Genomic DNA, 14,733 nt, shown 5'->3' with positions numbered 1-14,733 from the left:
TCGGCTTGACCCACAAAGCATTTTCGTTGGGCCTCTCACGATTCTGATAGTAAGTGAAATTTATTTATTTGGGAGAATTAACATGTGTTAAGATACTGGCTTGTTTTCGGACTAAACTGATCGCTGTTTCTTGTAGCTGTTGTACGTTGATAGCATTGAGTGCACAGGTATGAAGGTTGACAAGGCGGTGTGTCCTTTGGCTTTCTGGAACTTGAAGAGATTTCGAGAGAGAGAAAGGCTGGAAATACTTGATGGTGGGTTTGGTCTGGGACGGTTTAAAGGGTTAACACTTCCAAGTAACTATAACGTGGAACACTGGGCAAGTAAGGAGGTATAGTTATATGCACTAACATGTGTTTTTTACTATTAGTATATAATTTCGGTATGTAACTGTTGAAAAAAAAATTGAAACAGGAGAGGCTGTTGATGGTACGACAGCTAATTAATGTGACAAACAAGAACAAAATCAAAATAGAGGGTATGTTAGAATCTATGTGTGTGGAGAGCCCTGATGACGAGGAAGTACAAACGTTGAAGGCAATGTATGAAAGTTTGTTTGAACAGAAAGCCTATGCAAGTACAGATCACGATAAAGCGGTAGATTTATCGTCGCACCGTATCAATGAGGTGTTGGAAGATTTGAAAAATGATGAAAGTATTCACATTAACGAGGGAGAGAACGCTGGTTAGTCACAGTTATTCTTTGTAATATTGTGCTTATTAATATTCTTTGTAATATTGAGTTTATTAATGTGGCACGCATTTATTGATGTGCAACGTTTTCGCAGGGAATGGCGTGGATGACGAATGCTCGGATGGTTCGCCAATAGCTATTTTGTACAGGAAGTCACTTAATCGGCTTAACAAAAGGATCAGTAAAAGGAGATTGAAAGAAGTAGGATCTTCAGCCATAGACTTTGATGCCCTGGAAGGTGCGATGATTATATTTCTGAAATGTACACTGTAACACATGTTAATATGTTACCGATCGTATTGATTAACATCTGTTGTGGTTGCAGCTGATGTTGCGGGGCAATCAAGCTTACCTGATGATGGAAAAGAGTATGCTGAAACGATGGAAGATGGTGGGAAGTCGTTACAGGTGAGGAGATCTGCTCGACTGGAGAGGTTAAAGGATGTTCGTGAGAAAGAAGAAGGTTGTGTGACCCCAAAAAGGCGTAAGACAAATATAAATTTTGATGGGCCAAACACGGATGGTGGTAACGAAACAGGTAAAGTGTTACATGAGTTACCATTTTCAGTGTACGTTTATAGTTAAGTGTATAGATGGCAGCCTAGGAAGAAAACATAAGTGCACATTGATGGCGACGCGTTGTTTATTGCTCGAGAAAGTTTATGTACCTGTAATATGCGTACGGGACTGAAATGTATAGTGTAACACATGTTAATGTCTTACCGATCGTATTGTTTAACATCTGTTGTGGTTGCAGCTGATGTTGCGGGGCAATCAAGCGTACCTGATGATAGAAAAGCGTGTGCTGAAACGCTGCAAGATGGTGGGAAGTCGTTGCGGGTGAGGAGATCTCCTCGACTTAAGAACTTAAAGGATGCTCCTGAAAAAGTAGGTTGTATGACCCCAAAAAGGCGTAAGACAAATATAAAGTTTGATGGGCCAAACACGGATGGTGGTAACGAAACAGGTGAAGTGTTACATGTGTTACCAGTTACATTGTACGTTTACAGTTAAGTGTATAGATGGCAACCTAGGAAGAAAACATAAGTACACATTGATGGTGACGCGTTGTTTGTTGCTCGAAAAAGTTTATGTCCCTGTAATATGCGTACGTGTCTGAACCCATTTAATATTAATGTGATGTTATAGGGTGCAACGAGACTGAGAAGCAACACGACGAAAGTAAAGCGGGGTGTAGTGAAGTTGGGGACGAAGCAAATGAAGGCGTCAACAGTGATAAGATTGTTCATGAGGCTGGTAATTCAACTGGAGGTGACTGTAGTATGGGTGGGGCGGAACATATTGAAGGACAATGGAGCGGGGATAAAAGTGATGTTGAACAAGTCCATAAGCCGTTGGGTTTAATGCGTGCAATACGGCGTTTTAAAGCAGTAGCGATCCAGGGTGTACCTGGTAGTGCTCCGTACCATTTCAGATTGTTTGTTTTTTATAGTGTGCTTTATTAGTTTATTCTGTTTTAACATGTGTCATGTTTCTTTGATAATTAACGGTGGCTCTGGCATGCAGTTGGTTGGTCAAGATGCATATAGTGTGGAGGCAGCAGGACATGTACCTCCACCTGTCAATAATGTGGATGAGAAGGACGTTGATCAGCAGATCACAGATTTAGAAGCGACTGACGCAAAAAAGGATAAGATTTCTGAACCGGGGTTTAGTTGTGCTGAAGAGGTAGCCAAAATTGCTGAGATGGATGTTAAGCTTACTGACCAGGTTGAAGGGAATGACAATGAAGGTAATCTTCAGAAAACATTTTATTTGTAGGGTCGTAAAAACTCTAGACGCACCATGTTTAGCCATGTCTAATTTATTCGAGAATGTTTATGCAACTTCAAATAGTAAGACTGAGCATGAAGTTGTGGATGCAACTGATGCAAGTAAGGAAGAATGTGGTGGCGTCGTGTTTGCCTCTGTGGAAGGTGATGTTATCGATAAGGATGAACAGGTGGTTTTGGATGGCAAAGGCAAGGCGGCTGTAGAGAACTGTACCATGATTGTAACGGTAAATTTTTTATGCAGCTTCAAATAGTAACCTATGCATGAGATGTGATAAGAATGTTTTATGCAGCTTCAAATAGTAAGACTGAGCATGACGTAGTAGATTCAAATGTTGTAAATAAGGAAGAGTGTGTTGGCGTGGTGGTTGGCTCTGTGGAAGGAGATGCTTTCGATAAAGCTGAGGAGGTGGTTATGGATGGTAAAGGCAAAGCGGCGGAAGAGGAGTGGCAGCCTTATTTTAACGGTAAAGCTTTTCATTCTATAACATGTGTTAAATAGTTCCCTATTAGGAACATTTAGTGGGTTAACATGTGTTAATCATACGAACAGTGGACGGAGGCGATACGTTTATTGATGAACGTAGTTTCGATGGGCCTAATTGGAGTCTTGGAATGACACAAATTGGTGGTGAATTTGACGAGTCACAGCAAACCGGTACGTAAGAGCATTAAAATGATTAGGATTGCTGGCTTAGTGGGAGTCATTTAAATATACTTATTTGCATCGAACATGCAGGTTGCACAAGTGCAAAGGTGGATGAGATGGCTGGGACAGAAACAGCGCCCGAACGTTCCGGTAAGCTTTACTATTTTTGTTTACTGTGAAAGTGTTATATTGGTTACAGAGTAACGTGAATTATTATTTTATACGTGTTTAGGCGATGTGGAGACTACCCCAAACTTGAGTATGGTTATAATGGTAGAACCGGTTAGCTCATATAACTCCGCAATTGCAATCCACAAGGGGAAAGCTGGGCTGGAATTATTTGGTGGTGATGCGAATGAGGTGGAGGACAATTTGTCGCTAGCACACCGTGTACGTATGTTAGCTGAATTGGGGGCCCAAAAAAGGAAGCTCCCTTTTAGAGAGAAAGTGGCAACGGAACCAAATAGATCACCTTACTATATAAGGTTTGTTGACATGGGACAACCAATCACTAAGAAGGAGGCGAATCTGTGGAATTACATATACGCTGATGAATCCCCGACGCACTTTCTAAATGGGCATTCTCGTAGGAAGCGGGCAATGGAGGCAAACAAGTAAGTAGAACTACTACGGGGTTTATTGTTGTATAATAGCATGTAAACCATGAACCCAATGGATCTAGTTAATTGGTTATTTTTTGATTTTTGCCGCAGGAATGAACAGGGTACGTCGTCAGTTGATGATGTTGATAGCCCGATACACATGGCTGTGTAAGTAGGGGGGATATTGTTAAAAAATGAGTTAAATTACAGTAACGTGTGTTAAGATATGGAAGTTAATTTTTTATATGTACATATGAAACCAGGGAGTTGCTGTTTCGAAGCCCTGCCCATGTAGAAGCGTCCCGGGCTATGTTCAAGAGTTTAAACGTTGGCAAGGAGGTGTCGTATGGTATTATCGACTGTTGGGCGGAGGTGCTAAACTTCCAAGAGAAACGAAAATCAAGGGAAGCTTACAGTAGGCTATTCTTTGGTACTAAAGTTGTGGTGAGTGTTTTGTATATAGACATGATTTGTGTAGATTGATGTTTTTTGTGGAAAAGTAGTTAGGGTGTGGCGAGTGGTTATCCATATTAATTTCTCTTTTGTGAAAGTTTCCGTGGATGTTAACAACTGAGGAAGGTGGAGTCGAGGTGCGGATGCACAAGTTTCGGGTTGGTATAAAAGGTGCGGTTAACAGCGCTGAAATGGTTCCTGATTTTAGAAAGCACGACATTGTTTTGTTCCCGATCTTGGAGCAAAAACATTTTTACTTGCTAGTGTTTGAGTTACGGTACCCCGGAATTTATGTTGTTGATAATGACAAAGCCAGACAAGCTTAGCCTATAGAAGGTAGTGTATACTACCTCCACAAGGACACACCGTATAAGTTTGTAAGTTACTAAAATGACCCATGTTGTACCGTAAGTGTGATTGTATTCAAGATGTGTTTTTTAATTGAGCATGGCTTGTATCTGTATATGCAGAAAGATATGTTTGTGCAATACCTTTGGGAGGTTGGGAATCCGCGAGCCGATGACATTGACGACTGCAACATCCAGCGTATGCCGGTTAGTTGGGCGATGACAACAAACACAACTGATTGTGGGGTCTTCTTAATGCGGCACATGGAGTGCTACATGGGGAAAAACAAAAGTTTTAATTGTGGGTTCAGCATGAGTGGGGCGAAGAAGATTGCCGAGGTGCGGAAGTTGAGAAAGAGGTATGCTGCGCACATCTTATGTTCGGAGGGGAATGTGCTGCTTCCTCAAATCCAGCAGGGTTGCCGGTTAGAGTAACGTGTGTTAGGGGGTGAATGGTATTTACTGTGGGATAGGTGTAGCGTTAAGTGTGCCAGCTCTTTTGGGGACACCTATTATATGTATATGTAGACTTTGTTTTGGGTGTGGCATGTATTTTGTTTTGTGGATGTTGCTTTAAACTTATTGTGGGATAGGTGTTGCGTTAGGTGTACCAGCTCTTTTGGGGACAGACTGTCTGTGTGAAATCTGTATGTTTAAAACTGATGTTTATTAACTTGGTAATTTTATACTCTGAAGAATATTGACAACATACAAATCTTGCATGTGTTTGAATGTTATTGATGTAGTTGATAATGTTTTAAATTATATATTGGCAGGTGTAACATTTATGGAAATGAAAATGCTCCTTCCTGTTGTCAAGGGGCCCACTGTTATAAATGTAGTAGGATTCTTGGAAGTTGGGGATAGTAGGTGGCAGAAGTCTAGTAACATAGGGGTTGGTGGCTAGAAAACAACTTTATTGGAAAAGGAACTATTGTTTTTTTGCCCCTTATGGTCACATCAAAGTCAAGTCACAACAACTATATTAAATGTATCCATGATATACCTCTATAAGTAGTGTAATGAAGAACCAAGTCATATTCTGTAATATTTCAGTAAACCAAAAACTTTTAGTGGTTCCAAAGTGTGCTAATGTGATGGACACTTATAAAAATAAGGTCACGGCTACACCACCAGGCATGGAGAAGCTGAAGCAAAAGGGGAAGGAAGCATGTGAGGGTCGGTACGGTGTGTGCTACGAAAGAAAAGTGTTTCACAAGAAGCGCCAGGACGTGAAAACTGGAGGCCCGGGTGGTGACGATGCTTCAGAAAGCGGAACAAACAATGTAGCTGATGTTAGCAGACGCCGTATGGAACACGTTTTACCAGAAGCTGAAATTTTGAAGGGGCTACCAGAGGAGTTGGTTAGGTTGCTGACGGATCCAGACCATGAATTATGTGGTTGCCCGTTGTGTCCATACTCACCCGAAACAATCAGGTCCTGGTGTTACCATGACCCATGGGAGAGTGAGCGTAGCCCGTCTCCTCTGTACTTTCATGATGAAGATGTTGAAACACCATGATGAAAAGTTTCATAGAGATGAGGATAAGAAAGGGTAGTTAGGATGTCGTAAGTGGTTAAGTTGTGTTAACCTGTTGACCCTATGTTTGTAGATGACATACTAGCGTCGTTTTTTTGTTCTTTTATTATTATTTTTTTTGTGGGGATGTGTTGATGTGACGGCTCGGTAGCCGATCCATTGTTTTTTCTGCGGTTGTAACCTAGTAGTAGTATGTGTGGTTAAGTTGGCTAGTTGTGAAGTTTAATTCTATAACATGATGTGTCTTTATATATAAGCTATTGGTGTGGTTAACACCTTTTGTCTTTTACTGATCCTTTACAGTTACAAAAACCCCAAGTACGGGGCTAACATGTGTTAAGCATCTGTTGTAATGCTGTTGTAAAATATAAACCAAAACCACAATTATCCATGCATAAGATAATAATAAAAACAAGTTAATAGCAAACAGAGGTCCACAAAAGGTGGCCTACAAACACAAAGTGCCAAAGGCCATAAAGTTTTTACAAGACTAGAAATGATAAATGGGATAAAAATAGTTCCACCTTCTTACACACGTAACAGAAAAAAGCAGGAGGATGTTAAAAGACTATTACATGTGTGTAAGAAGGCCAAAATGAAGAGAGTCTCCCATTACATAGTACTAGTAAACAAAAAGAAAGATTTGAATCAGAGGGGGAGGCACCGGTGGCGGTCTGCCTTAGTTGTTCAGCAGCAGCCTTTGCTGCTTTCATTGCGGCCACCTTAACGCAGTTGCGTGAGTCATGGTCGTCGACATACAGGCCACAACGCTTGCGTAGACGAAGCTGCTTTGGACGTTTTGGTGGTTTTGTCTTTGCCTTCTCACCAGGACCGGAAATGCAAGTATGTGTACCACATCCCTTATTGCGTACAACATCTGGATTAGCAACTTCGACTGGAATGTTGATTGGTTGCCCAACTATTTCTTCCATTTCACACTCGTTTGTTTCATTTTGAGTTGTACCCAATGGTTGCTTGGAAAGCACATTGATCTTGAAATCCCGGAGTTGGGCAACCAATTTTGACAATGAATCCTCATCGGTTCTGGCCACATCAACGCATTCAGTAACGAGGTCGGGGATTTCATTCCGCATAACGGACGGTGCGTGTGCGTTGACGCCGTATCGGCTGGAAAGTGAAAAAACCTCTTTTGGGAGGGCATCTCGGCGCCACCTATCGTTTATGTATTGGGGTGGTATCTTTGCAACATTTTTCAATCGATATACGCAAAAGACATGGCGACACAGATATCCGATACGTGTGAAATTCTTGCATGAGCAACTGGCGGAGTGGTCTACAGTGTTATATGTAACCTGTTGGGGACATATTGAGCAAAAAAAGGCATTTATATCTAACGTATGTTAGTGGAGTGGTAATAATGAACTTGCCTAACATGTGTTACCTGATAGACGTTTGTGATGTTGTTCCTTTTGTCCAAATGAGTGACGTCTAGCAAAAGAGTGGTATTGCTGGACTCGGTTTGGTTTGTGATGTAGCATAAAAACTTCCCTTTAATTATCTCCTTTTGAACTTGCATGAAAACAGCGTTTGTGTAAATGGCGAACGCGTGCTGTTCTATCGCTAAATCAGTATTGCCCTTGAACACCGTGGATGAGGTTTTGTACTCCGATACGCGTTGCCGATATCGTTGGCTGTCTACCCTATTTTCAAAGCACATCATAAATTGTACAAGGGTGTTTGCGCTTGTTGAGTTGACATTGAAGGCAGCGTTCGAGCTTTCGCAGCGTGAAATGGTCTTCATCAAGCAACACATTGGCAGTTCCCTAAAGTAGGCTGGTACCCAAAGATGTTTGATGTTGTACATGTCGTTCAACCAAGTGTGGTCTTGTAGGCCAAATGTTTCTAGGAGGTCATGCCAGCAGGACTCAAACGTTTCTGGTTTGATATAAACATTCCAAACCAACCGGTGAATGCAGGCCCAAACATCAGTGTTATCAAAAAGTTCCGCAGAGATCTGGTAAATTTTAAGAGTTACTAACACATGTTAGATTAAACAGTTTAAAAATGCATATAAGTCTGTGATGTTGAATAACACATGTTAAAGGCTAACGATTTAACCTAACCTTGGAGGGTAGTTTTTTCATTATATGCCACATGCATAGCCGGTGGCGTGATTCGGTAAAGACCATAGGAACAGCTTGAAGCATAGATGGGTCTTGATCACTCAACACGAGAGTTGGTTGAGTACTGTGTGCCTTCAAGAAAGCCTTAAGCAACCACACATTAGATTTAATGGACTCGGTTGATATCAAACCCGCACCAAATGTAACACATTGGAAATGATGATCCACACCCGTGAATGGCACAAAAACCATCTTGTACCTATTAATAAAAATGGATTTGAAGTTAACAAAATGTAACACTTTTTTGGTTAGGTTTGTATACTTTGATATCAGGCCTAACACATGTTAAGGGGAAACTCACCTGTTAGTGCTGTAAGTCGCGTCGAAGGTGAGGACATCGCCAAAAGCTTTGTAGTTTAGCTTTGAAATCTCATCAGCCCAGAATACAGAAGACAACTTTCCATTTGAAACCGTGTAATCAAAATAGAAGTTGGGTAGGTTGTCAAAGCGCTCACGCAAGCGTTCAAGGAAAACTTGTGTGTCGCGTTCACCAATAAAAATTCGCAACTGGTGGCTAAAATTTTTAAAATCCACCGGAGTCCCGTTGACATTGTGATGCCCGCCTTTTAAAGCTACAAGACATCTATAAGCTCTCATGGGTCCGATACGGTTTAGACTCATATTGTGAATGAATTATTTGGTGGTGAATGACAGCTTCCGTGATATCTTGCTAAGATCACGGTTGTAATTCTCAACAAGTTCATGATTATGAATATCATTGAAACTCAGAACTGTGTATGTATCATTATAGATTGAGACTAGAATGCTTGCCTTACAGTCACACAATGTGAAGTTGGTTCTCTTTGGCCTTACAGAAGATTCATCTAGTGTGTCAAAAGTCCTCTTTGGTTGTGGTTTCCCGTATTTTGAGCAGCGAAGATACTTGTGTGTGGGAATTCCATTCCAGACTTTAGTTTGGCCTTTTTTTAACAGAAAAACCAGCTTCAAACGCATAAAGTTCATACATGGAGAGAACAGCCTCAAATGTCGGATAAGATTTCCCACACACTGGTATGAACTTATCAGCGACTGTAGGAATCCAGTAGCGGGTTCCCTGAGGCGTATCAAAAACGAAGTATGGATGCGCTGGCCCTGCATCAGAAAACGACAGGTTAGAAATCTGGTATATGAGAGCACAAAAGGTTAGAAATCTGGTATATGAGTATAAAGTGTGCTCCCATGGAAAATAAACAACCATCTAACGGCCCGCGAGATGATTCAGCAAACACAGAAGGGCCCTGAGATGATCCAGAACCAGCACCCGGCATGTTAGCGTAGCCAGAATCTTCAGATGCTACATGTGAACATTATGTCATATGTTTGCATTATGCCATATCCGGGGAAGAAAAAAAATAAAACGAGTGTAACATGTATATAGAAAAACAAACCTTGATCATTATCCATAACCTCGTCAGTAGGAATATCGCTGCTAATGAACTTGTTGGAGATCAGAAAATTCGGTGATCTAACAGGGACTTGAGATGATCCAGCACCATCAACCGGCATGTTAGTGTATCCAGAAGCTTCGAATGGTACAGGTGAACATTGCCATGCAGTATATTTGGATTATTCCATTAAAAATGTCAAATAAAAAAAACATATATACGAGGGAGTTAAGTTAGATAGAGAGACAAACCTTGAGCATTTAATTCCTCGTCAGTATGGAAGTCACTGGTAATGAACCTGTTGGGGAGCAAATGAACCAGCAACATTAACTCGTAGGTTGGTGGATTTGTCTCCATGGACATTAATGGAGAAATGATGATATGCAGGAGAAGAGGGTAAAAGAAGCTATGAGGCACATTAATGGAGAAGAGATCTTGAAATTTTTCCTTTTAAAAATGAAATAATCTAAAAGAAATGGGGGTTTGGTGATTTGTACAATGAGATGATGGGCATTAATGATAATGTCAAATCAAATGGGGAAGAGATCTTGGGTTGGGTGGATAGATGTATAATTACATATATACCCTTAGAGACAAAAAGGATAATCAGTTGACTATGGATACGTGGAAGGATGTAGGCCACATGTTGAGTTTGCAAGGTTTTCTCAAAATCTAAGGTCTTCTATGGAGCATTACACTATATATATATATATATATATATATATATATAGGACAAAGATCCGTTAGGAACCACCCCTTATTGCGAGAACCGCGAGAACCAGTGTGAACACAAACAGTAATTCCTAAAAAAATCTAAAAAACACCCAAAAATTTTTTTTTTATTTTTTTACTATTTTTTTTGAAAAAAATCGCTATATTTTGTTAATAAAAAAATAAAAAAAGTTTCAAAAAAAAAAAAAATTTCGAGTAACAGTTATCCATGCACATGTGCATATGTGTCGTTTCTTTGTCAAATTCCGTAATTCATTACAAATAATAGTCAATTGCACTTTCATTTACACTACTACGTATAATACACTATCTTTTACATTACCAATGTTAGAAATGCACATGTGCATCTATATGTATCAATAGGAAATAAGGTGTTTTGGTACACTACTTTCTCTTTCATCTATCATTCCATCCATAATACACAAGCATGCACATGTGCATTTCTGTCATTTCTTTGACAAATTCCGTAATTCATTACATATATTAGACAATTGCACTTTCATTTACACTACCATATGTAATACACTACTTTTTACATTACCAATATTAGAAATGCACATGTGCATTATATGTATCAACATGAAATAAGGTGTTTTGGTACACCACTTTGAATACACTTTCCCTTTCATCTATCATACCATCCATAATACACTACCATTACCTCCTACCATCCATAATACAATACCATTACCTCCGACCATCCATAATACAATACCATTAACAATATTTTCACTTTATTACATGTATGTAAACACCATTTATACCATCCAATCAACATATTACATAAAAAATTGACAACTATAACCAAACCATCAACCACTAGATATAACTAACCAAAAAACATGTATATGGGTCTACTTCTCCATTCAAAATCACAAACTTTTTGTATCAAAACACGTTAAATCATGGTTATACCTAATTATGCACATGTGCATTTTGAATATTGGTAATGTAAAAAGTAGTGTATTACTAATGGTATTGTAAATTAAAGTGCAATTGTCTATTCCTGATAATGTATTACCGAATTTGTTGAAGTAATGTTACATATGCACATGTGCATGGATAACTGTTACTCGAAAAAAAAAGTTTTTTTTTTTTTTTTTTTTTTTTTTTTTTTTTTTTTTATGGAACGAAATATAGCGATTTTTTGTTAAAAAATATTAAAAAAATAAAAAAAATTTTTGAGTGCTTTTTTGATTTTTTTTAGATTTTATTTTGTGTTCACATTGGTTCTCGCGGTTCTCACAATAAGGGTGGTTCTCGCATGAACCTTACCCTATATATATATATATATATATATATATATATATATATATATATATATAACCCGTGTAATACGCGGGTCTATAACCTAGTAAACAAAAAAATAAATAAATCAGATTTAATTGAAAATGATTTACATTTGATTTAATTGAAAACGATTTTTTGTTAGGAACAAAAATTAAGAAATTAAGGGCAGAATTAGTATTAAAAATATAAAATTATTTTAATATACTTATACTAAAGGGTCTTAACATAAAACCCGTCGTAAATCTTAAACAAAACACTATGGGTCTGTTTGGTATGGGGTAATGGAATAGACAAAAGAATGGAATGGACGAGGTAATGGAATGGACGAGGGAATACAATGGATCATTACCATTCCATGTCTTGTTTGGTTACCATGTGTGAATGGAATGAACTATTATTGTGTAATGTTAGGTAGGCAAGAAAAAACGAAGTAATAAAATCAGCGGTGAGTGGTGGTGGTGGCCGGTGGTAGTGATTGTGGGTGGTTATAGGTGGCGGTGGTGGCGGCGAGTGGCGGTGGCGATGGGTGGTGGTGGTGGCGGCAAGTGGCGGTGCAGCGGCGACGACGAGTGGTGGTTGCAGCAAGGTGGTCGTTGGTGGTGGGTGGCGGTGGAGGTGCGGTGGGTGGCGGTGGAGGCAGCGGTTGGTGGTGGCGCCAGCGATGGTCGTGGGCGGCGGCAGCGAGTGGCGTTGGTGGTTGGTCACGACTGTTGGTGATAACGGTGGTGGCGGCGGCGAAGACGATGGCTGTCGGGGTGAGGTGGTGGCGGGTGGCGGTGATGGTGGGTGGTGGTGGGTGGTGGTGGTGGGTTGTGGCGAATGTGGTGGGTTGTGGTGTTGTTGATGAATGGTGCAAGAGGAGAAGGAATGAAAAAAAACATGGGGAGTGGATGGAATGATTTTGAGGGAATGGTATAAGGTAATGGAATGGACGAGTTAATAGAATAGACACATGAATGAAATGGATTATTACTATTTCATGTCTTGTTTGCTAACCATGTAAGATGGAATGAATCAATACTTTGTTCTTTGGTAGGAAAGAAAATACGAAGGAATAAAATCGGTGGTGCATAGCGGTGGTGGTGGCAGCGACGGTGATCGCGGTGGTGGGTTGTGGCAAGCAGCGGCGGTGATGATGGCGGTGGTTGGCATTAGTGGTGGTGGGTGGTGACAGTGGCAATGATGGGTGGTGGCGGTGTTGGTGTTACGAAGGATAAAAAGGGAATGAAAAGGAAAAAAACAAGTGGATAGGTGGAATAATTTTGAGGGGTTTAGAGGAAATGGAGTTCCTTGCGTAATGAAAGATTTTATTCCATTGAGCAACTATACAATTTTTTTTTTTCGTTCCCTCACAATTATCAATTTCATTTCACCATTCATTTTGTAAAACACTACCCATAAACTGTTTATGAAAACGGTAAACAATTCTTAATTAGGATATTGGATGTAAGCGCAGATGTGAGGTTATCCATTAGTAACTTTAATATAATTATTTGTTTATATCACACTAGATTAGAAATCATAAGACATATTGCATTCATTTTCACTTTTTTATCCAATACGATTACAAACGAATGGTAGGTAGACGAGCAACAAGCTGCGCCGCTACCCCTTTCTGAATAGCAAATCCTACCCTGCTAAACACAAAGTTCTGCCCCTTAACATGTGCGGTGTTACTGCTTACCACCTGTTGAACCCGCTTTAGGAACCGCACCGCGTCAGGGGCGAGAGCGCCGAATGTATCGAAAGCGAACGGGACGAACACGTGCTGATTCTCGATGCAAGCTTTTTCGTGTTTAGCTACTTTGCCCGCCTCTGCCTTGGTTATCGCCTGTCCCGCCACAAACCCGTGGTCCCTTAGCCCAACGAGGGGGGACACACCTGTCAAATCGACACACGCGTGTTTCCCTCCTTCCCATCCAAAAACAAGAATGTCAGCGGGCCGTAGCGTAGATCTCCCTTCTAATGGATCACTCAAGAAGTTCACCGGAGCTTCCTTTTTTGCCGAGATCCCTGCTCGCTTAAGGACATCATACAGCACATCTCGAACTAAATCATATCGATACTTAAAGCCCGGTAATTCTTTGCAATGTACTGCATGCTCCCCAAAAGAATCCAAGCAACACTTCCGACATACAGGACACGGGTCATCATCCGGGAAAAGGGGTATCATTAAACGGTACTTGAGGATAGCCCGGTATTCCACAGCCGACATACATTGCCCTAAACCTTCGATGGGAACAACAGACAGGAAATCCTGAGCATGGGGGGCTCGCAAGCACTCAAACACGGCTCGCTGGCGAGGGGAAAAGGCAAACTTCTCTTCAACTGTCTTGACGATTTCGCCATATAAGGCATTCGCCAGAATTTTCTGAGCTTTAATGGGGGCGGTGTCTTTAATGTAGAAACCGCCAAGATCAAGATCGGGAAGAGAACTATGCAGATTGTCCAACGCACCCTTGTAATCAGAGTCCAACAGCTCTCCCCCACATTCGCGAAGGATATCAAAATACTATATAGTTTGAATAAAAAATATTAAAATATTGTTACAAATGACTATTTAGAAATAGTAAAATAATATTATAAAATATGATATGATTTAAGCTATACGTACAGATAACTACTCAAAGTAAGAAAACAATAATACGAAGGGAAGGGGTGAAATAAGATATTATGAGACAAGATATGTTTTATTACCATTGCTTTTAATAACCAACTTTTTTAAACTAAAAATATGCGAAGGGTGTATTAAGAAAGCTGGAAAAAATCATAGTATAACAAAATTATGACATGTGTCGCAACCATATTTATCAACTTAAAGATGATCATTATGTTTACTTAATTGGAAGTTTGGAAAATGCAATTTTCTTAATGGCACTTAAACACTCTTTAATCCTAGTATGAAACTATTATGTTCTTGTAAATCACATGGGTTGAATCATCACCGCTTGAAAACACAAAGTTTTATCCAACCTCTTGACACTACTAGGCTAATTATATAGAAAACTCAATGCTCTTATTTAACTATCTTTATTATTTTGTTACAAAAATAAAAATTATAAAAGTAGATTGTTTTTTTTAGTTTATATATGTGTGTCTATAA

At 39.9% G+C, this 14,733-nt stretch overlaps 1 protein-coding gene across 1 annotated transcript; it reads right to left on the bottom strand.

Annotated features, from left to right (window-relative positions):
* Positions 1–6,639: 6,639 nt before the first annotated feature.
* On the bottom strand, positions 6,640–8,820 carry LOC110914100 (protein FAR1-RELATED SEQUENCE 5-like). The gene is made up of 4 exons (XM_022158921.1): positions 8,525–8,820; positions 8,164–8,422; positions 7,482–8,054; positions 6,640–7,392 (listed from the first exon to the last, which is right to left on the bottom strand). The coding sequence occupies exons 1-4, from the start codon at positions 8,818–8,820 to the stop codon at positions 6,640–6,642; spliced, it is 1,881 nt and encodes a 626-aa protein (XP_022014613.1).
* Positions 8,821–14,733: the final 5,913 nt, after the last annotated feature.

This window comes from Helianthus annuus, chromosome 15 (assembly GCF_002127325.2).
Source record: "Helianthus annuus cultivar XRQ/B chromosome 15, HanXRQr2.0-SUNRISE, whole genome shotgun sequence".
Lineage (NCBI taxonomy): Eukaryota > Viridiplantae > Streptophyta > Magnoliopsida > Asterales > Asteraceae > Helianthus > Helianthus annuus.
The sequence above is the reverse complement of the archived record's forward strand: the minus strand, read 5'-3'. Positions and strand labels throughout refer to the sequence as shown.

Bases quoted from the DNA above. Each gene is read 5' to 3' on its own strand.
- LOC110914100 (XM_022158921.1), bottom strand. From the start codon at position 8,820: ATGAGAGCTTATAGATGTCTTGTAGCTTTAAAAGGCGGGCATCACAAT. The intron at 8,055-8,163 runs GTTAGGTTAAAT...AAAATTTACCAG, and splicing joins TGAAAAAACTACCCTCCAAG to ATCTCTGCGGAACTTTTTGA. The intron at 7,393-7,481 runs GTAACACATGTT...TGTCCCCAACAG, and splicing joins ACATCACAAACGTCTATCAG to GTTACATATAACACTGTAGA.